The sequence below is a fragment of the Anser brachyrhynchus genome, assembly GCF_964034855.1.
Source record: "Anser brachyrhynchus genome assembly, chromosome: 3".
NCBI lineage: Eukaryota > Metazoa > Chordata > Aves > Anseriformes > Anatidae > Anser > Anser brachyrhynchus.
In genome coordinates this window covers 59,233,916-59,257,823 of record NC_137696.1, presented here as the reverse complement: position 1 = coordinate 59,257,823, position 23,908 = coordinate 59,233,916, and the positions used below count along the sequence as shown (strand labels likewise).

General features: G+C 37.9%; 1 protein-coding gene across 7 annotated transcripts in view; it reads right to left on the bottom strand.

Moving 5' to 3' along the window:
* Positions 1–23,908, bottom strand: part of SCAF8 (SR-related CTD associated factor 8) — a 165,609-nt gene that overhangs the window by 130,489 nt on the left and 11,212 nt on the right. For all 7 annotated transcript variants that reach the window (XM_080585248.1, XM_080585244.1, XM_080585245.1 and 4 more), the window contains exons 2-3: positions 3,017–3,100; positions 998–1,042 (exon numbers count right to left, since the gene is read on the bottom strand). In XM_080585248.1, the coding sequence (XP_080441374.1) occupies positions 998–1,042; positions 3,017–3,055 (84 nt within the window). In that variant the 5' untranslated portion in view covers positions 3,056–3,100. The remainder of the gene's footprint in view (positions 1–997; positions 1,043–3,016; positions 3,101–23,908) is intronic.

Genomic DNA, 23,908 nt, shown 5'->3' with positions numbered 1-23,908 from the left:
TCAGTTCATAATTTTAAGTGTATCAGTATCTTTTCTCCATTCTTTCACCTTTTATATTTTTTATTTATCTTGAGACATTCTTTTTATTATTTCTCCTTCCCCAGAGAGCGTAACTTCCTCCTCTGTGTATTATTTATACCATCATTGAGGTCACTAATAAAAAGATACTAAATAGGGCTGACTGGAAGGAATGTTGTTCTTTAGTTATCCCCACGAGGTAATACAAAGTATTACAAATTATCTTTACATCTCAATTATTAATCAGAGAGAATCTGAGAGGTTTTAAACACAAACATTGTACAATCAGATACAAAGGAATTCGCTGACGCTCAATGACAATTTTGCCTTTTTTTTTTTTATGACTTAAGACTTACAAATTGGAATCCATACATTTCCAACTATAGGTAAAAAATAGTTTTACCCAACAATAATTAACTGCTGCAAGAAAGCAAAGTACCATAAAACTCTTTGTTATATAGAATTTTTAAATAATTACTGCATCTTCCCCCAAAGTAATTCCAGTTTAGCCATATTCGTTTGTTTGTTTTAATTTACAGGAACTACCAACTGAAATGCTACGTCTCACACTACACAAAAGATGAGGATGAAAGGTGACCTTCAACTTTAAAATCTATGGGAAAACCTGGCAGAAAAGCAAAAGTAACTGTCACTCACCAAGCCGCTTTCAATTCTTTTGCTGTCAGCAGCTTATAGGCTACATTTAATTGACAGCCTCTTTTAACATTAAATGAATATACCTACAGAAATAGTTCTAAAGCAGAATCCACAAAGTATTTGTCTTTCTGCATCATGGGTTAAGACCACCTACTGATTACCAGCAGAAACAGAATGCAACTGAAAACTGAAATAAACTGTTGTGTGATAAAAACGCTAGTTCATATGTATACATAAAACTTGATGGTCTTGAATATTCTGTATAATACAAAATGAGGAAGCTTTTCTCTGTGCTAACATGAAATACCTGTTACTGACTTACCTTTTGAATGAATTTCTCAACACTCTGTACAACGTGCTTGTAGAACTGGAAAACAAAGATAGTATTTCAATACAGGAGAAAATCTTAAGATGCATACACTTGTTCAAGTCTAGCAATATGGACCATAAAGGTACAATTACAAACTTTGGTTAATTAACCAGCAATCCAACACCTACAGCTGAATATGCTGTTTTCCTTAGAAGATTTAATAGCATAAGGAAAAGTTAATCTCACTTGTTCTTTTTTTAAATAACATTTTTTTATTTAGTAAGAAGAATGTAATTGCTTCCTGAAAAACATACTGCACATGTCTGAAGATGTTAGTGCAATGTTGCCAAGTACAGCATTTTTCTGTACCTCACTTATTTTACATATATTTGCTTTAATAATCTAAAAACTTGAGTATAAAGAAAAAGTACTTAGCGGATGTTAGACTTGTCCTATGGTGTGTTTTTATTTTTGTTGTTTTTTTTTTTTAAACATATTGCATATCATTGCAATAGCTCTACATCATCTCAATAAATGCTCTACAAAATTAAACGTTGTTACTGAGATGATAAATGTGGAAGCCTGAGCTACACTATTCCAGTATCTCATAAGATGCACTGAAACACATATCTCACAAATACAGGGAGGCACCAAATGCAGCAGTTACTTTACATCCTCTTTTGTCTCAACAGTAGCATATGGAAACTGACTGTTCTAACAAGAAAGTAACAACTCCATACATAGTATACAGTTGGAGTATACACTAGGAGTAGCTCTAAGAACTACAAAAAAAAATCTGTGCAATAAAATACATCACTCCCACTTACTGAACTTATATTCATTTCCTGATACACCGCTCTAGCATTAAATATCCTAAGGTTGTAAGATTAGATACTGAACTGATAGCTACAAGATAATATTGGGAAAACTAGGATTAGAACTTTTAAAACTTTAGCAGGTTAAAGTCTTTGAGGTTCAGTTTACTCAACAGTGAAAATATATAGTGAAACTTTAAAAACAGACATACGTATATACATTTTAAGGTTCCCAGGAGAAATACATTGTACAAGATTCCGGTATCGTTTGTTTAATTTACAGAACTATTTATTATCAGTTACTATTTAAGTTCAGTACAAGATTTAAGCATTTTCATTACACTGCAACACATGGTCTCTAACTTATGCTGACTTCTGTTTCTTAAAAAACAGTGAGTTTCATTCTTCTATCACTAATTTGTCCTACTGGAATTATAGAGAACTCCAATGCAGATGCTACTATCTGAAAACATACCTAGCTTCTGAGCAGATGAATGTAGAAATGAAGAGCATAAGCTCATGTCTGTTTTGCTTTTATCTTATACTCTTTTTCATCTCTCAAACTTTCACTTAATGTCCATCTGTTCTAACGCTTAACACTAATGACATACTTCTTTCCTCCATCATTTTTCAGTGCTGTTTTCTGTTGCTTCGTTGCTGTTTGGCAATTAGTTTTACTTTGTGGCAAGATAAGTCTTTAGTTAGTGTCCTAATGCTAAAGCTTACAAACGACTTATATCCAAGCAACATGAAAAATAAAATCTATGAACAACACATCTGAAAAGGTTTGCTATGGAATTTATGAAAATTAAATAAAACTTATACAATTACATTGATTCAAAGGCACACCTATCTTACTTTTTCTGAAGAAAAAACAGAAAAAAACTTCGTATTTTCATAATTATTTAGTTGTTCTCAGGTAATTTTAGTGTTTCCTTTTTAAACTACAGAAAGAAGCCCCTCTTTCAGATCAGATCGAAGAGTCAAGTTGGCACAACTCTTTCTCACATGCCAACCAAACAACAAAAGTCAGACAGCAAATTAAGCCCTCTATTGCACCTTTGAAAATCCCATCACTATCATATTTGGTCATACCTTGGAAACTGTACACAGAAAAGGGAGAAAAAGTTCAGCAGTAAGTTCTTTAAGCTATTCAGGCATTTTGTGAAAGATGAGTAATGGAAAGGGAATTAAAAGAAGTTAGCCAAGTCCTTACCTTTATCGCCTTGATTGCTGCCTTGGTGATCTGTGTCATTTTAGCTTTAGAAATGGGTGGCTTATAATCATTTAGCGAGTACAACTGCAAAAAAAAAAAAGGCAGAAAACAAAGTGATCAAAAATATTTTCTGGAATTGTAGAAAGTATAAAAATACAGTATTTTTACCACAAGGAAATGCCACTTTTGATTTTGATCTGATTTCAAGCATGCATTATGGAAGAAAAGCCATCCCCCACTTGAGAAGAAATAAAAAGGCCCAATGAAATATAACGCAACATCCAAAATGCTTATAAGATAACAGGTTTTTCTTTGCAATAGTCGCTGTATACCTGGTTTTATTAGCACTACATACAGCAGACACCCACAAGTGACATTATAATGGAAATGCATGGGATATGCAAACATGATAGCTCTCATCAAGTTTTCCTTTCTAGGGCAAAAAAATATAATAAAAAAAATACATGCACACTCGATGGAAGCAAAACAGATGCTTAACCAAATATGTTTATATTCATCTTCACTTGCCTGCTGAAACCAATCTTATTTTGCATAAAACGAAAACTTTCAGCCCAATGAAAACAAACATGTACCACTTTTGCTACTTAAATCAAAGCATTTGCAAAAAGCATACACTTACTTCATTTACTGCCTTAACAAAAACAAATAACATATCCAAAGTACTACAAATCCTTAAAACAAAGTCCATCTGGGTTCTCAATTTTAAGACAGATTTGTAACTTCGTATTATCTAAAAACTAAAAGACAGACAGTATACAAGTTGTTTTGGAACTCCTCTCACCCCCTCCAAAGATGCAGTAATAACTTCATTCTTTTTACTTGCACATACGTCTCCTGCCAGAAGCAATCCAGCATGACACATATTCATCAGAAATTTGCTACATACTGGGAACTGTACACAAACTAACTTCACAGCTATGACTGATAGGTGGCAATTGGAAGCAACTCCTTCCTTCACACTGAGTCAGAAATCCATCATCCAAGGCTCTTTACTTGCTGTGAAATCCACTGATTATTCACAAAATATTGCTTTGGAAAAAAAAAAATGCTGCTCTTTACTCCTTCAAACCTAGATGTGAACAAATACCGTACTATCCGGTATTTGCTGCATCCACAAGCAAAACGACAACAATGTCTAACAAGTTTAAGGATGTTCTTGACTTAGCTTACCCTGTATTTTTGTTTAAAATGTGTATGTTTAGAAGCACATTAGCTTGCAAATAGAGCCCTAATAATGGGAATAGCCACCCATACAAATATTTTTATTTCCTCCCTAAAGGCAAGAAGAACTGGAGTTTATTGCATAAAATCATCCTTGAAACAAAGTCAAAAGATCACCCTCCTCTCCTACTACACACCCCGAGCAATACAATGTATTTATATCTTTAGCTTCCTAAGATTCATTCAATCTTAAGCAAACAACTCGCTGAGGAAACGTAATTCAGAGTGGTTTGCGTTTCGCAAAGTAAAACACAAGAGTAAACAGGATCACACAGTGGAAAGGATTAGACAATCGTAAATATAGGTCATGCTCCCCAAGCTGCTTATAATAACTTCCTGCTCTGAAGTTAACAGGAAGTTCTCAAGAGAGAAGGATTTGTTCTCACTGCAAACATGAGATGCTTTTCTGTCCTTTCCTGTCAGAAACAGCTTTAGCTAAAACTTTGCATAGCTGTCAAAAGACAAATTGGAAAAAAATCGGTTGCCCTTGCATAAGTGGAAGTTTTTTTAGCCTGAAAGAATTCCAATTAAAACTGTGAAAACTAGTTCACAGCTAGACATCCACTTTTTAAACAACTGTTACTACCTCTCACTAACCCTACTTGCTGTTGCAAAATATTCTGAAATACTTATATGCTTCTCAAAATAAATAAATAAAGCATTAGCCTTCTAGAATTCAAATACGTAAATGCTCTCAGCAGGTATTGGGAATAGGGACAGAAGAGGCAGAGAATCAGAAGTCTCCAATTTGTTTCTTCTTTGTCTTACAGTTCAGTGCTCAGCTTTCAGTTAATTTTCAGTTGCTCGCAGGTGATTTACCAGACTGCAGGTCATTTGGTCCTACACAGTGGCTTAGCTAGATGATACGCAACTACAGCTAAACTATTTCTGGGGCCACTACAGTGCCAGAAACATTTTGCTTACTTTAACGCAGCGTGCCTTAGTTTGTGCATTCCTAGTCAGCATTCTCAAAACTCAAAATACTAGCAAAAGCCATTCACAGATATGTGAGCAAGAATGAAATCAGCCTAGACTCAGGAAGCCGCCTTGCCAATCCAAATACTGACCAGCAGAAGATAGGAACGGTAGCTCCCTACCACAGACACACGCAGCTACAAGGAAGCAGAGCCACTGACTCACGTCCACGTGCTGTGACCACATTGACCAGTCCATCAGCTTTGAAATCCTCAGAAAAAGAAATGGATGGATGGATGGATGGATGGATGGATGGATGGGGCAGTTCAAAGCATCAAGAATGCTACGAAACTGCTGGGAGACACACACCAGTCACAACTGACTCTGAAGCATCAGCTGTGTGCCTTAGTAGCACATATTCAGAATACGCCCCAAAACAACAGGATTATATTTCAGGTAGCAGAGAGCCAAATGCAGCCTTATATTTTCTGGTTTAAATGATCTGCCATTAAAAACAAACAAACAAAACAGCAAAATTAAGAGGACACTTCTTTAGACAAAGGCTTTTTGGACAATAGATGCACCTGTTCCAGGTTTTAATTCTTCTGAATATTTTTCCTTAATAGTCTTTAGAGGCTTTTATTTCCTATAAACACTTATTTTGGAAACAACATTCACTTGGAATACAGTGATTTAGGACCATCAGTGCATGGCAAAAGAACTATGAAGGAGCAACATCTGTAACACTGCATGGGACAATGTGAGGGCCCTGTGTGAAATACCTATTTGAATATTGCAACACTTAATGGAAGACTTTTGAAAAAAAAATCAAGTTTCACTTATGAAATTAAGAAATATGTCGTTTCTTAAAATTAAATTCAATCTTCTGCATTGTGCTGAATTGAGTTACATAAGACACAGACACCCGCAGTGTGGTTTAATCCAAATGCAAGCAGACCCAAACCACACTTCACTAAATACAGACACCCTAACATGCACAAGTGCCTTCCTGAATACCTACTAACAGCACCCATGTTCTTAGCTCCATCTTCAGCTAATTCATACATTATGTTTATTAACTGTCAGCCAGGAACTCCTCTCCATTTGTACTATTGCTAGGCTGGTTTGAGAGGCAAGACTTAAATGCATCTCTAGCAATGAAATTTTGCTTCTTTCCATCTAGCATATATGATTTTATTATTATACTTATATATATTTTTATATATATATATATATAAGAAAACAGGCATATAAACAAATCAAATATACTTCAGATCTAGTTAAAGAAAAATAATCACATCTATTCAGGATTGTAAAATATGAAAATAGAGTTAAATATATACAGAGGTGATTGGCAACAGCCAACATGGCTTCACTAGGGGAAGATCATGCCTGACAAATCTGGTGGCCTTTTATTATGAGGTTATAGCACTGGTGGATAGGGGAAGACCAACTGACTTCATCTACCTGGACTCATGCAAAGCATTTGACACTGTTCCACACGATATGCTTGTCTCTAAGGTGGAGAGACAGTGATTTTACAGATGGACCACTTAGTGGATAAGGAATTGGCTGGATGCTTGCACTCGAAGAGTTGTCAACAGCTCCATATCCAGGTGGAGATCAGTAACGAGAGGTGTTCCTCTGGGGTCAGCATCCTGGGGTGTATCAGAAGGGGTGTGGTTAGTAGGTTGAGAGAGGTTCTCCTCCCCTTCTACTCTGCCCTGGTGAGACTGCATCTGCAATATTGTGTCCAGTTCTGGGCCCCTCGGTTCAAGAAGGACAGGGAACTGCTTGAGAGAGTCCAGAGCAGAGCCACAAGGATGATTAAGGGAGTGGAGCACCTCCCTTATGAGGAAAGGCTGAGGGAGCTGGGTCTCTTTAGCTTGGAGAAGAGAAGACTGATGGGTGACCATATTATGCTTACAAATATGTAAAGGGCGAGTGTCAGGAGGATAGAGCCAGGCTCTTCTCAGTGACATCCAATGACAGGACAAGGGGCAATGGGTGCAAGCTGGAACATAGGAAGTTCCGCTCAAATACGAGATGAAACGTTCCCACGGTGAGGGTGACAGAGCACTGGAACAGGCTGCCCAGGAGGTTGTGGGGTCTCCTTCTCTGGAGACATTCAAAACCTGCCTGGATGTGTTCCTGTGTGACACGGTCTAGGTGTTCCTGCTCCGGCAGGGGGATTGGACTAGATGATCTTTCAAGGTCCCTTCCAATCCCTAATGTTCTGTGATTCTGTATTGGGACCAGCACTCTTTTAAAATCTTTGTTGGTGACATGGACAGTGGGATCGAGTGCACCTTCAGCAAATTTCCCAACGACACCAAGCTGTGTGGTGTGGTTGACATGCTGGAGAAAAGGGATGCCATCCAGAGGGACCCGGACAGGCTTGAGAGGGGGCCTGAGTGAACCTCATGATGTTCCACAACGCCAAGTGCAAGGCCCTGCATCTGAGCCGGGGCAATCCCAAGCACAAATGCAGGCTGGGCAGAGAATGGATTGAGAGCAGCCCTGAGGAGAAGGACCTGGGGATGGTGGTTGATGAGAAGCTCAACATGAGCCAGCAACGTGCGCCTGCAGCCCAGAAAGCCAAATAATATCCCGGGCCACATCTAAAGAAGTGTGTCCAGCAGGGCGAGGGAGGTGATTGTCCCCCTCTGCTCTGCTCGTGTGAAACTATACCTGAAACACTGCATTTAGCTCTGGGGCCCCCAGCACAAGAAGGACGTGCATGTTTTACAGCAAGTCCAAAGAAGGGCCACGAAGTTGATCAAAAAGCTGCAGCACCTGTCCTGTGAAGACAGTCTGGGGGAGTTGGGGTTGTTCAGCCTGAAGAAGAGAAGGCTCCGGGGAGACCTTAGAGCGGCCTTCCAGTACCTAAAGGGGGCCCACAGGAAAGCTGGGGAGGGACTCTTTGTCATGGAGTGTAGGGATAGGACAAGGGGGAATGGCTTTAAACTAAAAAAGGGTAGGTTTAGATTAGACATTAGGAAGAAATTCTTAAATCAGAGGGCGGTGAGGCCCTGGCACAGGCTGCCCAGGGAAGCTGTGGATGCCACATCACTGGAGGTGCTCAAGGCCAGGCTGGATGGGGCTTTGGGCAGCCTGGTCTGGTGGGAGGTGTCCCTGCCCATGGCAGGGGGGTTGGAACTGGGTGGGCTTCAAGGTTCCTTCCAACACAAACCATTCTGTGATCCTATGATGTGTACTATTTTTATTTTTAAAACTTGCATTTATAGTCTGGCTCATTTTTTTTCTTGTATGTCCTTTTGTACAAACGCTTAGTCAGAACAGTTTACTACAATTATTTCCTGATTATGATTTTATAAGGCATTCATACTCACTGGCAGAAGGTAACCGCTTGCCCTCATGTAAAACAAGCCTTTAAACAAACTAGGAAAAAATGCCAACGTGGTTAAAGTCAGAGAAACACTCTGAAGCAAAATGGTAGGTATACTACTGAAAATCAGAAGTGGTATCCAAAAAGGAGAAAAAAAGAAAGTGGCCATACACTGTAGCTGGCAAAGTAAAATATAAAAAAATAAAGCAACCGAGTCTGAGAAACAACATGGAAAAGGTGTAACATCTAAGCCTTTTTCAAAAGGCAGACAGTAACAGACCTGTCCGTGCGGTCCTCCAGGACTAAAAGACAATCAGTGCATACAAAAGGACTCATTGGAGACAAAACCCAACAGAAGAACAACCCTCTGCATCTGTTTATATGTCTATGCACTGAAGAAAAACTCTTGAGATTTCCCATACCACCTCACGTGGCACAGAACAAGTTTGCAAAGTGAAAAATAATGAACTGCCAGAACCAAACTGTGAAGGAACTCAAGAATCAAAGACCTACTACTAACTGTGGTTCCTGAATTTTCACTTCAATCAGGCTCAATTTTGTTGTGCTAAAAGACAGGAGAAGCAAGAGGAATTTCTGAGAAGGGCTCAAGGGGAGATTTAGGAAACAACATATCAGTTCGGTTCAATGTTTGTACCAGGAAAAAAAAAATTACTTGAAAGAAAAGAACTAGTTGGCACAGATAATTTCACATAGCTGTTGTAAAGAAAAGCCGCATCTCAAACTATTGCTGTTCTCTGGAAGGCTCCATGAGCACACAGAGAAATCACTGACACAGCCCACCTGTTGTACCAAAAGGCATTTATCACAGATCTCTCACAGAAGGCTCCCAAGAACCTAAGGTCTGCTAAACATGCACTAGCATGACAAACAGCCTGACCAGTTACTCCTTACAGACAGTCAACAAGTGAGTTGAATAAATCATTTTATTTATAGCCATAAGTCGTTTTGTTTACAGCAGCAGGAAGTCCCAGAGTCCTATTTGTGCTGGGGACTGTGGCGTTCTCTGTGTTCTGGACAGGAAAGATGAAGTCTGACTAGCAAAAGCTGCAAAGGAACATCAGTGATACCAGCAATAAAAAGGCAAATAAACGAAACGCAAGCACACACGAAGTAGTGGACACAGGCTTTGAAGCTGACTATTGCCATTCAGGAATGAGATGTGCTGATGCAAGAGACTGTTCTTTGAAAGCAACAGCTCAACAGTAAACCAGAAAAATCTCCGTAGTAAACACAACTTTTAGAACCGCAACATTATTTTGGCCACTGTACTAACCTACAGGGTGCTCTCAATCTTCAATATTTCTGGAATTTCTGCCCTTCCCTCTAATCCCTAAGGCTGGCAGGAAATCATTAGGGATAGTAAAAAGTTCGGAGAAGCTTTCAAGCGAAGAACAAGGGTGGCTAGGACTCTTGAGGCTTCAAACAGGATTTCTAAGGAAATGGCAGGTGCCAATGCAACCCTGCCTTGTGGGGAAGGTGAGGGGGACGAGGAGTGCGCCACATGAAATTAACAGGGACCAAGTGAAAACCAAGCTGGTGAAGGTGGCTCTCAATTGCCAATTTTGTTTCCCTCAGAGAATTCCTTGCCTCGGAGGGGAGCTTTGGTGTGCCTCAGAGGGACATGACTCACCCTTAACAGTTACTAACATCTTGATAGTCTTCACCCAGGTACCGTAATGAAACACACCCACTCTTTTAAATAACTGTATAAAATACAGCTAGCGATCTGTATGCTAGTATAAAACACAGCTCTTGGTTAAAAAGAACTCTCTTGAATGAAGTTTGAGCCTTATCATGTCAGGCAGCTGTATTTCTCCAAAAGAGAAATACAGCTCATTTCAGAGGGTGAAAAGTGAAATACTACAGACTTTCCATGGCAGACAAAACCAAGAAATTTCAGTTTTTGAAACATGCTAGTCACGTTTACGATACAACCTTGAAAGAAGAAAGCATGGGAGTAAGTATACACACAAACCATAATGGAAACTTCAAAAAATATGCTTAACAGTTGAGCTACCACATGGTTCAGTGATTTTGAAGAAAATCTAAATCCATTCACTAGTCATTTATCTACTTTCCTGGATAAACATCAACCCATACCAGACACTTGCCCAAAAAGACTAAAAAAATGATCAGTATGTCTTTAAGCATCCGACCCCTACTAATAGATATCTGACCACCAACAAAACCTGTTTTTTCTAGTTATTTTCGTAACTTCACAGTTGGAAGGACTTGCATACTTGTGCTTACTTCTTTTTCTTTTTTCTTGCACCAGGAACTAAAAATAAATGTGATAATCCAAACAAAACTGATATTCTTTCCCCAGCTCCCTTAATACCTGAGGAGAAGAAAAGTCTTCTGCCATTTGCCCAGAAAAACATAACGTGACAAAGAGTTCTGTATTCACCCACGATTCAATCTGACAGAAAAAGACTCTCCTGAGTAAAGTCACCCGAACACAAATATAATGCCTGGGGAGAATGCCTTTTTTTTGGTTGTTGTTGTTTTTTAATTATTATTATTATTTTTTTTTCCTTTGCTTCAGTAACCCCACTTATTTGAATACATGGGAAGGCTAAAACCTCACAAAAGTCTACAAAACCCTATGACAAAATTATACGAAGCTTTGTTTTCTACTGTTCATTCCTGAACTATGGCACGTTAGTCAAAAACCTAGAGGTAAGACATTCTCTCTCTAAAGGTAGATAGCGCTATCATACACAAAATGAACCGAGCCACAGAAGGAAACATCTGATGCTGAAGGAAGCAAAACTAATGTCTTCCAAACAACATGTGCTAACGAGGAAGAAAGACGAAACTTCTACACATTTTTTTGAGGGGAAAAAAAATTGGCTAACACAATTGGAGCCAAGTCATGAGCAGTCTACCTGTGCTGGTAAAACAAACCATTTCCAAACTATTGGCTCCATTTTTGAAAAAAAGAAAACAAACATACAAACAACAACAACAAAAAAACACATCAAGGGTTAGAGAATTAAGCTATGAAGAACATTAAATGCAGTTTTCCCACATGACTTTTTGGGGAAATAATATTTTTCTTTGTGAGAAAAATAAAGAGACTATTTTCAAGTTACTATAAAAAGTGGCAATGATTTTTCAACTTAGCGCACTTAATGCTAGTATACATTTGATTGCAATGCCAATGAAAAAATAATGTTGTATTAGTTTATTCTAGAAAGCTGTGGATAAAACACCTGACTGCCTCTCTGAAGTATTCCAGATGACTGAATAGTGCTCAGCTCCAAACACTGCAAACAAAATTGGAAACTACAAAACAGAAGTGAGCATTAATCTTCCCAACCCATGTATAGCTAAAGGAAACACCAGGTCACTTTGCAAAGAATTTAGGTGTGGGGAAGCTGTTTTACAGCCTGGCTTTATGATGATTCCATCTAGCCGTGCCCTGACACCACCACTTTGATAATTAGTTGGGGGACAATCAATATACCTTTGATAGAAGTCTTCATATTTGATTAACCACCGAATATAAATCACAGGGAAAACTTTAAAGGGAAGGCTTGAATCCGAATGGCACTTAGGGACAAAATGAGTCTGCAAAGATACACTTATCACCAAACACTGATCTGTCTCAATGAAAGCTATTCCCAGGGTAACAATCTGACAAGGTAAGAATCAGGTGCCAGCCAAATGGCCATGTAAGCACATAACAGCTTATCAGACAGATAGCACTGTAAGTCTTCAAGCTGATCATAGTAACTGGTAGGTGTTAAAAGGGTGTGGTTTTGCTCTTGCTTTATTGTAAGACTGTCTTGTCAACCCGTCTTAATTGTAAAAATATATTTCCCTATTTTAAAAGCTCTTATGCTAACTCAACAGTACAGAAATGTAACGGAGACACACACAGGGTCAAACCTGCATGATGTTTCCAAAACCATCACTAATTCCTCCCCAAGTCTCTTCAGTAGACTGTGTAACAGCTAACCAATTCACCTCCTAATCATGCCTCCAAAACCATCCCTATCCAACTGCTTCACTCCTCCAACTCGTTGGCCTTGTGGCACACCAAAACATTAAGTAGCATGACAATGCCACAGTAGGTTGGAAAAAACACCAGTGTGGTGGCTTATACTGTTAACCAAGTCTACTGCTCAACAGGAATGGAAGCTGGAAAACTCTCAGTGGAGGATTTGACCCATAGAGGTGAGCTCGTATGATCATGCCCCTTCAATGGCGAGAAGGCATATTTCACTATATAAACATCCAGTATGCCAGGTTCCTTTTCCAAGTCCTCCAGAAACTCATGAAATTGCAGATACACTCTCCATTCTCTTTTTTATTACCCTCCACATCCAAAGTCTCACCAAGCCTTTGGATGTTCTCGTCAACCCTCACTGAGTCCTAGTCAACTTGGCCATTTCAAGTGCCAGGAGGAGTGGGAAGCTTGACAACAGACATGACAGCCATTTGAAGCTCTCTGTCTGATCATGCCTCTGGGCTGAGCATCATCACAAGGCACCCACACCTACTTGAACCCTTCCAAGAAGTGGTGGTGGTGATCAGGGCTGCCGGTCTTTCTCTATCATACCTCTACAGTTCTCTTTTTTTTTTTTTTCGTTTTTAAATCTTAACACTCTTCTCACTTCTCATTTATTTTTTACCTTCTCTCTCTCTTTTTTTTTTCTGTTCTGTTTTTGTGGGTTTTGACTTTTTTGGTAACCTCTTCTCCTTTTCTTTGAGTTAGGGTATAGTAGAAAATATGTTATTTACTGATGCACATCACTAGTGCAAAGAAAAGAATGGGAACTAGACTCGCCTCATCATCCTCCTGTCACCTCTGTTCTAGCCTGAGAAGAGTATTAATATTTAGTAATTTCTCATACAAACCTGTTTCATACCTTTGACTGTACTTTCTGCCCTTCTCTATGTATGTAGTTCTGGCAGAACATTCTTATGAGGTTGAAACTAGACTGCACGTGACATAAAATAGAGATGTAACAGCAGTATGAGTCTCTATTTCTTTGTTAAAAATTTCTGGGATCCTGTTTGTTGTTTTGATTACTACTGAACTTTTAACAGGCCTTTTTATTTCAATTGCAAGATTTGCAACTGCAGTCTGCCATCTAACAGTCAGTATGGCAACATCACTTTGCATCCTTCGTGGTTACCCTTTCATTATCACTATCCCAAATAACTTAATACAACCAACAAATCTGGTTGCCCCAATGTTTAACCCCTTTTTCACAGCATGTATAAATATACTGAAATGCATGGATTCCCAGCATAAATACACAAAACATTCCATCATCGAAAAGGAATTTATTTCTACATATAGTCTTTTCTCCCACTTCCCCTTTTAGCAGCTATCTATACAATTTAAAGATGTGCTCTTTCTCCGTGCAATTCAACTTTTCAAACTTCTGGGGATGGATCTTACCAACTACCTTTTGGAAATTCCAGTAATTAGCATCACCTGGTTCTCCCTTGTCCACACACTTGCAGATTTTCTGAAAGAATTCTCATACATACATGACATACCATTTTCCCTCAAAAAATCACGCCAATTCTTCCTCATTTTAACTGTTTCAGACAAATCCAAATTCTGTTACTTATTTCTCATTACCTTCAACTGATATTTCTCTTGTTATTGCACTGGTTAAAAAAAGAAGCCTTAAGAGTCAGCTTTTCCTATCACATCTTTAAAAATTGTTTCTCCTGTAGCAGCGTCTCCCTTGCAGTCAACAGATATAATCTAGGAATATATAGGAAATTGTCCTCAGAAAGATTTTATATGCATTTGTTGGACAAAAAAATAGTGTAATTTCCTCATGCATCTTCTTCAGAAGTAACAGGTTCCAAATACAAAGTTACATAGATTCTACCACAAAAATCTAGATTTAAGTAACATATCCAGAGAAGGAAGAGGCCGAAAAGTAAAGCCAATTACATTCACAATTTTGTATTTTCCTGTCTCTGATATAACAATTTAATGCTTTGAACAGCAAAAGGCAATGACACTGACACATAAGAAACTATGTAAAAGCCAGTATTCTAGCATATGTAATGTGGTAAAGTCCTAACTCTTACTAATACTCTACTTTCTCAATGTCATTTTATATAAATTGTAGTCTTATCTCCAAATTTTGAAGTAAAAAAAAAAGCACATGAGCTTGCTCAAAGATTTAATGAACTGTATAAATTATATGTTGTGAATGGGGTAAAGACAAAGCTCAGGTTGATACTTTAGTTAAAGCATTGAATTTCTGCTCTGTTTTTTTTTTTTTTTACTTTAATTATGTTAATAGAAGTGGCCTTCAAGAGAAGGATTACTGAAAGTCTAGGAATTCATCAGCGATTTTTCAAATTTTGATCGTTCAGTAATGCATATAATATCAGAATTGTAATTCAAGATGTGCTAAAAAAGTTAATTTTATCATAAATATCTGTTAAAAGTGACCTTTACTGTAAAAAGCTGTAATTTACAAGGCAACATTCTATATGCTGCTAAGCTACAATCTAGAGTTTCTCAAATGAAGACCAGGCATCATGGAAATAAACTACATCCCCTATGGTCCATTGCCCACTGAGCAACTTACTGCACTTCCACGGAAGGCACTGGCATACTATGCCTCTACAAAGCCCAGCATTTCATTCAGAGATCTTTCATCACTTCTATTCAACACACAAGAGAAACAAACAGCTGTTTCCCTACTATAGTGATATCTTGAATAAAAATCAGAACAAAGTGCTAACTTTCTTAAAGCTTCATAAGTATTAGATTCATTTTCTTGCTCTCGTCACAGCTTATAAAGGCAAGAAAAGAACAGGTAGGAGATAACTTTTTCCACACAAGACTGATCTTCCTACCAGAAGCATTGAAAGCTAAACACACCTCTGGTCTGACCTGATCTAAAGGAACATACATTCATCGCTCTAACTCATTAGTTACAGCATCGTTACAGCAACTAAGGGAATAAATGTTTTGATACCGATACTTTAGGACTCGGACCAACCTCTAGTGTGAGATCAAGTCCAGAACTGATATCTTGGATATCAATTACACATACCTCTACTGAAATATCTTTTTCTCTCAAGCATTTGGTCCTGGCTGCTACCAGGAAACAACACTAAGCAGACATCATATACAATAATAAATGTTTGCAATTTTGAAGTAGAGAAGACAAAATAAATACTTCAAAGTCATGGCTAATACAGATTAACAAATTATTTTTTTCACATTTCAACAGCATTAGAAATAAATCAAATCCAACTGTATATACAGAAATAGTCACTGAATTGCTTACCAAATATCTACATCACCACACTGCAAAGAACAAGAAAAGAGTATTGTCAGTCAATGCTTTAAAAAATGAGATATAATCAACAAGTTTTATTATGTTGCATTTTTTATGCTCTCCTCAATTTTACTGTCTAGAAAAGTTACTTAAGCGCATCCCTCAGTGAATAAGATTTTTGATTGGAGCTGACTAGGACCTACCAGTGAGAACTGTTATTTGAACCCAATTAGCACATTTTCTGTGAGCTGCACAAAAAGTTTAAACTACAGATCAAAGATGTGCAGGTAAGATGACCAGAATTACAGGTGCTCCACTCTGCATATGACATTTTAGTTTGAAATGAGAACAATTAAAAGATATTTTCTTCCAGTAATCAGTGAAAGACAATATGAGATGCCAAAAACCAACACTAGAAAAGCACAGAACAAGACAGGGTTGCAATTCAACAGCAACCATCCTAGCACAGCTGTTTTCAAACACTTAAAGTGCATGATGTCATTTATATTAAAGCACAAAAATAGCATTCAATATGCCTGATATCACAGTGTTTTCCTTTTGCCTTTACACTTAATTGATTTATAAAATATTTAAAAGCAACTGAGAACACTTGCTTAAAAAGCTTACTCCCTAGATGTCAGTCGTATTATATACTACTCTCCACACATGTTTATGTTTGCAGAAGACATCTGCATACTCACCCTAACAGGGTGTGTAAACAGTTGAGTAAAATAAAGTGGAGAGCCAACAAGCCAGACTCCAGCCAAGAACTCTTCAGCATGTGATGAAGACAGGTATTACTATCACTGCCTTTGTTTAATCCTTCTCCTACCCATTTCAGTTTGAGGAAGCACAACAAGTTTACCGAGCCTGAACAATTTTGAGATCGAATGACAAAATTCCATTTTAGTTTTCATATTTTAGAGCTGTAAGCTGTCCTACGGCCTATTTACAATTTTCTTTAAATCGTCTTGTTTACTACTTTCAAAGAAAGCTTCTAAGTCCCATTGGTATAACCTGCTCTGTACGAATAGACTATGAACCTAAAACTACAGTTTGAAGAAACCTGGATTCCAGTCTAGCCTCCTGAATTGCTTGCAACTAAGAAATAGATGTTTAGTTCAGAATAGAGGCCATTGCCTCTAGAACATTCTTTATTTGCCCCCAGATCTTAACAAGCCATAAAATACAATTCCTCTTATTCTCGTTGTACTAACTGAAAATGTTGGTTGCACGGGAACAAAAAAGCTTAGAAAAAAATATATGTGCCGCATAAAATAGCTAGGCAAGACTAAGTGCTTTACCAAAGCCCAAGCTCCCAACAACATGATTGATCAACAGGTCCACATGACCCTCGAAAGCATATTGCATAAGAAAGCAGGGAACATAAAAGGGCTATTTCACTTTCTGTAATTCCCTCGTCCTTCCTGCCACACTGCTCATTTCCACCATTAACATTTTTGCATGATTTATAGCTAATTCTATGCCACCAACAGAAAAATCTGTCATCTTCAGAGACAACATCAGCCCGCAGGATTCCAGAGGCCAGCTCACAGGCTGCCCTCGCTGGAGAAGGACCCTCTGTTCTTGCTGCAACGTGCTGATTTGGAAGAAAGGAGTGTAGTATGAAGTTAGGTGCCTTTGAGAAGTCTAAATACAATCATACCTCTACAGTTTTAAGACACAAAGTACAGGGACAGATCCTAAATGTTTTGAAAATCAAAGAGCTGTGTATTTTCTTTGCCAACTGCTTTTAGGGCTTACAAGAAAAGCTCTCCTGTTGTACTGATTTCAAAGCTTTCTCCTTAGGTATGGCTTAAAATTCCCTGCATTCCTAACAAAACTTTATGATTCAAAATAGTAATAAAAAACTATCATGCTTTGTAGCAGCTTGGATTTCTCTGTAACCAACACATTTGTTAAATACATGTGTTTCTCTTTTCCTGCTAAGTGTTCCACTTCACATTTCTGAAAATTAAGTAACCTACTACTGCTTATCTAGTTACCAAGCTTTAAAATCAACATGTAACCTGTAGTTGCCATTTACAGTAGATTCAGAGAACAACCTATTCCTTTCCATACAAACCAGCTTTGTCCTGTTGATATGGATAGGAGATATAGTATTCTGAAAAACTTCTGTTTGATCAGATCTTTCCATAAGTTTTCAATAATCTGCTTAATATATTGTAAGCTCTTCGGACTTGGTTTTTGGAAAATGTAAAGACCTTTATAAACATGATTATTTCTCTTTTTAAAACTTGAATCACATCAGTATCAAAAACATTACAATTGCATTTTCTATCTATCCTACTAGTTTCTAAGTGATCTGCCAAGAGAGCTCTATAAAGCATTCTATAAGTCCAAGATTTTTAAAGCAGCAGTTTAGAATGAGCAGCATTCATTTGAAAGCACTTTGTACTTTCAAGAAGCTATAGAATACTTGGGATGGAAAGCAAAGGATACATGTAATCAATTCTATTTCTGTTTTTAAAAGTGACTAATAAATCCCCTACCCTCCAAACCCTCCAAATTCCCAGCCCTCCAAAAAAGAAGAAAACCCTCACCACTCAAATCCAAATCAATGAATATGTGGAAACACAGAACCCTAGGCCAAACAGCACAAGAAGATGGATCTGCTGAAATATCTTTCCCAAAAATGCATGTTATTTCAATTATAAATTCCAATGCAACAACGTAATACAGCTGTTCACTGCCTTTTACAAAATACCTTGTGCAGCTGTAATCAGTGCTCAGAAAAAGAAAGTATTTACTCCAATCTTTCAAAACAGATGTGATAATTAAGACAGAACTTCAAAATAAACAAGGACAAGGCTACAGAAACGGGTACCTTCAAACTCTGCTGTTACTGTGCTACGCTCAGTTGCCACCCACCCAAACCACTGCTCTTTGCTGCTACTGGCTCCGGGATCCAAGCTCTGCTCTTCCCTCTCTAACACATCTTTTGTACTAATATTGTAAATGGGAACCAGAGCACTGGCTGTCAAAACCATAAACTGGTTAAAATGCATTATTTTTGCTATGCAGAAAGTGGCTTTGCTGCAGATGCCTTATCTTCAATATATATATTTTATTAACTTAAATACGTGTATTATATTTCCACATGTCAAAGCATCGGAAAAATATCAACCAGCTACGTGCTTGTATAATCAGAACGCTAGAAAAAAGTAGCAATCCAGTATTATTCATCTGAAATGTAAGAAAATTCACACCATCAAAACTCTATCTAGTACAATCAGCTGAACTCTGTAGGCAAGCTCTTGAAAAAAGTGGAAAGACAACGTCAAGTTGTTGTATGTCCACGGTTGCCACTTCTGTACAAATGGTAGCTCACTCGCTAAAAGCCTGAGGGTATAAGGAGTGGGCTGTCACAAGAAATACATGTTCTGTTTATAGTGGAATAAATCTGACTGAAGGTCATGGTGGCAATGCACTCATTTCCTCTTAGTTTCTCCAAATTTTAACAACTCCTTTAAATATATATATATATTTATATATATAAAAGGGTTGGTTTTGGTCAGTAGAGCTGGCAAAGAGAGGTGAAGTTCAGAACTAGTATAGTGGTAGCTGAAGACCCTCTTGCTCTCTTCAAGAACACATGCTAGAATCTAGAAGCAGCAGGTGAATAAGGTTAATAAAATCACCTAGTAGGCTGCTGCTGCTGTCAGTACTCCCAGAGAAATATGGCAGAAAAATAGCTCCAAAGAAATGAAGAAATGGAAGAACAGCTCATGCAATTCACAAAAAGCTATGCTACAAGAACAAGGACTAATATTGTTTATGGAGTTCAAAGCCAAGCTGACCTCTGAATGCACATGTGAACAGACAATTACATACCATTGTGCCAGGCCTCACAATGGGTTGCACCGGTGTTTGCTGAGGCCAGGAATGCAGGCCCTAACCAAGGCTGAGTCAGCCACTTGGGAGACAAATTTCTCAGCCGCTGTCCAGAGATGGACCAATTTTACGGACAATGAAAAAAAATAGGCCTCCCCCTAAGTGAAAAATTCCCCATGAAAATAATCAAATGTCTGGATCTCATTTGAAGATGTGTTTTATCAAATACCCTTGTTCTGAATGTTTCTTGATTTTCTATAAGAAAGCCATTTGGATTACTAGACTCCACTGTTACTGCTGCCAGAGGAAAACAGACTGCTGATGGCAAACTCTAATAAGACTTGTTAAGATAATTTCAAGTACTTTGCAAAAGATTGTAGCCCCAGGCATGGTCTTAGTGAGCATGTGAAAAAAATCAAAGGAACTGTAGTCATGAGAGTTCAGAAGGGCATTTGTGTTCAACTGCAAAATGGTTTGCTGTGCTCTAAATGAACAGCAAACAGGAGCGATACTTGGAACTACCCGGTCACAACCCAGCAGCATTAGCAGAATCCAGAGGTCTACATTACCGCCCCCCACCTCCTCCAAGCACACAGGGATCTAATCTAGACCACGGTTTAAGAAGAAATCTAAAGTGTATGCACAGAAGGCAGAAAAATAATCAAGGTCTGCCCTATGATACTTCACAGAAGACATGAGGTCATTGAGCAATATATGCAGAAAAGAAAGCTAATATTTGGGGCCTTTAGCACATTTACATGATCATTTACATTACATTTACATACACATTATATGATCATTTACAAGGCCAGAACTCAGGATTCTGTGACTGGAGAAAGATTAAGATCACATCAGGTTTTGAAAATGAGATATTGAGACTGTAAATATTTATTCAGCACACACGGAGACGTTTAATCAGGTGAACATCAATTTCATATTTACTACGTCCTGATGAGAAAAGTGATTTCTGTCCATACACACCTTTAACAAAAAGGTGAATAGGTCAACTCTTGCTGGGAAGCAACCTGGTGAAATATTTACATTTCGCCGGTACTGCTCTTCATATCCCTGACAGCAAAAGTGAAATTAACAATATTTTAAATGTTTTGCTGTATCTTAAGGGAATTTATACGATTTCTGCAGATTCAGTGTTTTTTTCTCAGGGGTGTACTATGGGATTATGAAGCAAAATAAAGTTGAAGAACTTTTTTACATCCAAGCCGGAGGTAAAGAATGAAAAATGGAGACAACTTTCCAGATGTGTCTATATGCAGATGCAAATACAGCAGGTTGTTTTTTTATTCTGAAAATTAAGAATAGAAGGTAAAACAAAAGTTTTCATCCCAATTTGCTACAGGAAAAGTTACGAATCTCAGATGATAAATGCAGTATCAGATAAACAAAAAGTAAGAAAGCTTCAAATGTAACAGTTGCAGAATTATTCAAAACAGCAGAGGATGTGAAAGCAGGTTGCACTTCTCTACCACCATTAAACTATTAGTGAGAGAGAAAAGGAAACAGACAGGATTTCTCATTTGCTCAGTGGTAAGAAAAAACAACCACCACCACCACCACCAACTCTGCAGATGTTTCAGGTGCTTCAGCCACCATGAAATGTGCAGCAGGGTCTAAGAAATAACTTGCTCCAGAGCAGCTTACGTGCCCTTTCACTGTTCCTCATTCACAACTGCTAGTATCACTACTTGCACTACTCAAAGCCCTGGCTCCTCTTTTCAAAGAGAATCCTTTTTATCACTCACTCCAGCTATTCAGCATCAATCTTTATTTAGCATCTTTATGAGGCATACCATTTAGCTTTTTTTAGCATCAACTGACAGTCTTTTGTGAAAAAGATGCCTTGGTGATTTTTAGAATATGCCATTTAAATAAAGTATTCTAAAATAGAACAACTGATTTACACTTCTGTACTTTCATGCACCTATATTCTCCAACAGGTAATTAAAATGTGGGTTATTTCCAAGGGGCACGTTCTGAACTGTTCACCGCCGCCACCGTTGCTCCCATTTCTGAACTGTTCTCCAGTCCAGCTAACTGAATTGTTCCTTGCTGCCACCTACAACATACCCTCTAAAGAAACATCATGGTAAAGGTGACCAACAGACAATTACGTAAAATTGAGTATATTTATATTTAACTGCATCACCAGCAAATGTGATATGGGTTAGTGGAGGACTTGTTAGTATTAGGTAAGAGGTTGGACTGGGTGATCTTGGAGGTCTCTTCCAACCTAGACGATTCTGTGAAATGATCAGTGACTGCTACACTCATGCCACTGACAAACTTCAGAAGCAGCAGTTAACCCAAACGTAACGATGATTTTACATATCGCTTCCTCTCATCTTATATGGCTCCCACAACCATTCTGCACACCAAGAGCTCATTTTATCATGACCTACGTGCAGACAACCTCTTTCATTGCTAATAACTGCTGAAGTCCAGTCTAACAATTCTATGCGTGTTTTAATTGTGGCTCTTTCACCTAGAAGACACTTAGATTAACAAGAGAAAAGGCACAGGAACCCATATTGCTCTTTATGCAAATTATAAGCACTGCCTTAATTTTAGAGTGCTTTGTGTGCATCCTCCTGTTCAAATACTTCCATGTCTCCATGATACTAATTTTTCCATTCAATCCATTTGTATGCAAAAAAGACCAAAACCCTACTGTACAGAGAAGCTGCTTCTTCTTGGTGGCTGCTTCAGGGAGAAGCTTTGTCTTTTCCTTTTTATTTTTTTTTCCCTCTAAACATACAGTTTCCCTTTAAAAAACTGCATCTTTGATGTCAGTAATATATTGCGCTGCTCCAAGACTAGAAATGCATAGAAGATGCAGTTAATGTGGTTAACAAAGTATTACTTCAAATATCCAGTTTATACTGTATTTAAAACTAATCTGTAATCTCTGCTTTCCGTAAATTAAATCTCAAAATTGCATGAAAACTCTGGAGTACAGCATCCCCAAACAATTTCCGGCACAGTATCTGAAACTGATTTGAGAATGGCTAGCTCTGAAGCTGACAATAAGGCTTTAACACTGAACTATATAACAAATATTAGGTTTTAATCACTTAAGTTTGCAATTACACCACTATCATCCTTGTGCTGGCACTCTGCAAGAAAGCATGCTTGTCTCTAGTTCATTTGAATTCTTTTTAACAAAATACCTTTTAAGGAACGTATAAAGAATTTGAAACATTTAAACCATTTTCTTCTGTCAAGACCTGTTCTTGACTTTGGTGTCATACTTTTCAGAAGCAGCTCACGGCCTGAACTGAGACTTGGAAAAAAAGATTCTGCAGTGGCTAAACTTTAGGACGTCAACTGTAGCAAACGATAAACTGTACAGTACGAAACACTAGCAAATAATGATACACCAAGTCAGTTGTATAATATTGTGGTTTTGTTCAATTTTTACTCAAAGGTAAAGTATCAACCATTGCAATAAAACAATACTGAGCGTGTTTTACTTGTCAGTGGGATTATTTCTCATCTTCATATTTACCTCTCCCAAGACTTTAAATGTTAGAGCTAATTTTATATACACAATTAGGCACAGCACTGACAATGCCAAGTATCATCACTGGACATGGAACAACTTTCTGCAACAGCACGCATTACTTCCAGTACTTGGCATTCAAGGAAACTTGAGATTTCTTTCTAAACAAATTAATGACCACTCTATGCTAATCACTTCAATTGTGCCTACTGTATAGGACAGCTATAATATGGGATCTTGCTCAGTTTACACATACATTTGGAGCAATTTACACTATCTAGATGGACCTCTGTCTTTATTTTAGCTTCATTGCAGAATCCAAACACAACTCCTTCCCTGAAAAACAAGAAACAAACAGTAGAAGTACCTACACTGCAGATTTAAGTGTTTAAATGTATTTGGAATGTTCCTTCTAAAGCATCACCTAGATTTCACCAGTAAATTACATGAACTACATCAACTACAGTAAAATTGTTAACTGAATGCAAACTGCATAAGAGAAGGCATGGTAAAAGGTTGGTGGTTTTTTTTTTTTTCCCTACAAATTTACTCTATCCCATCTGCTGCTAAATTTAATCTACATCTATTTTAAGCCCCAAATCCCTAGAACGGAATTTTGACGTCATTTTGGAATATAACATGACCTTAAAACATCATATAAACAAAGAAAAGGAATTTTAGAAGTGAATTAAATTAATCAAAAGTATTTAGGTATAGCA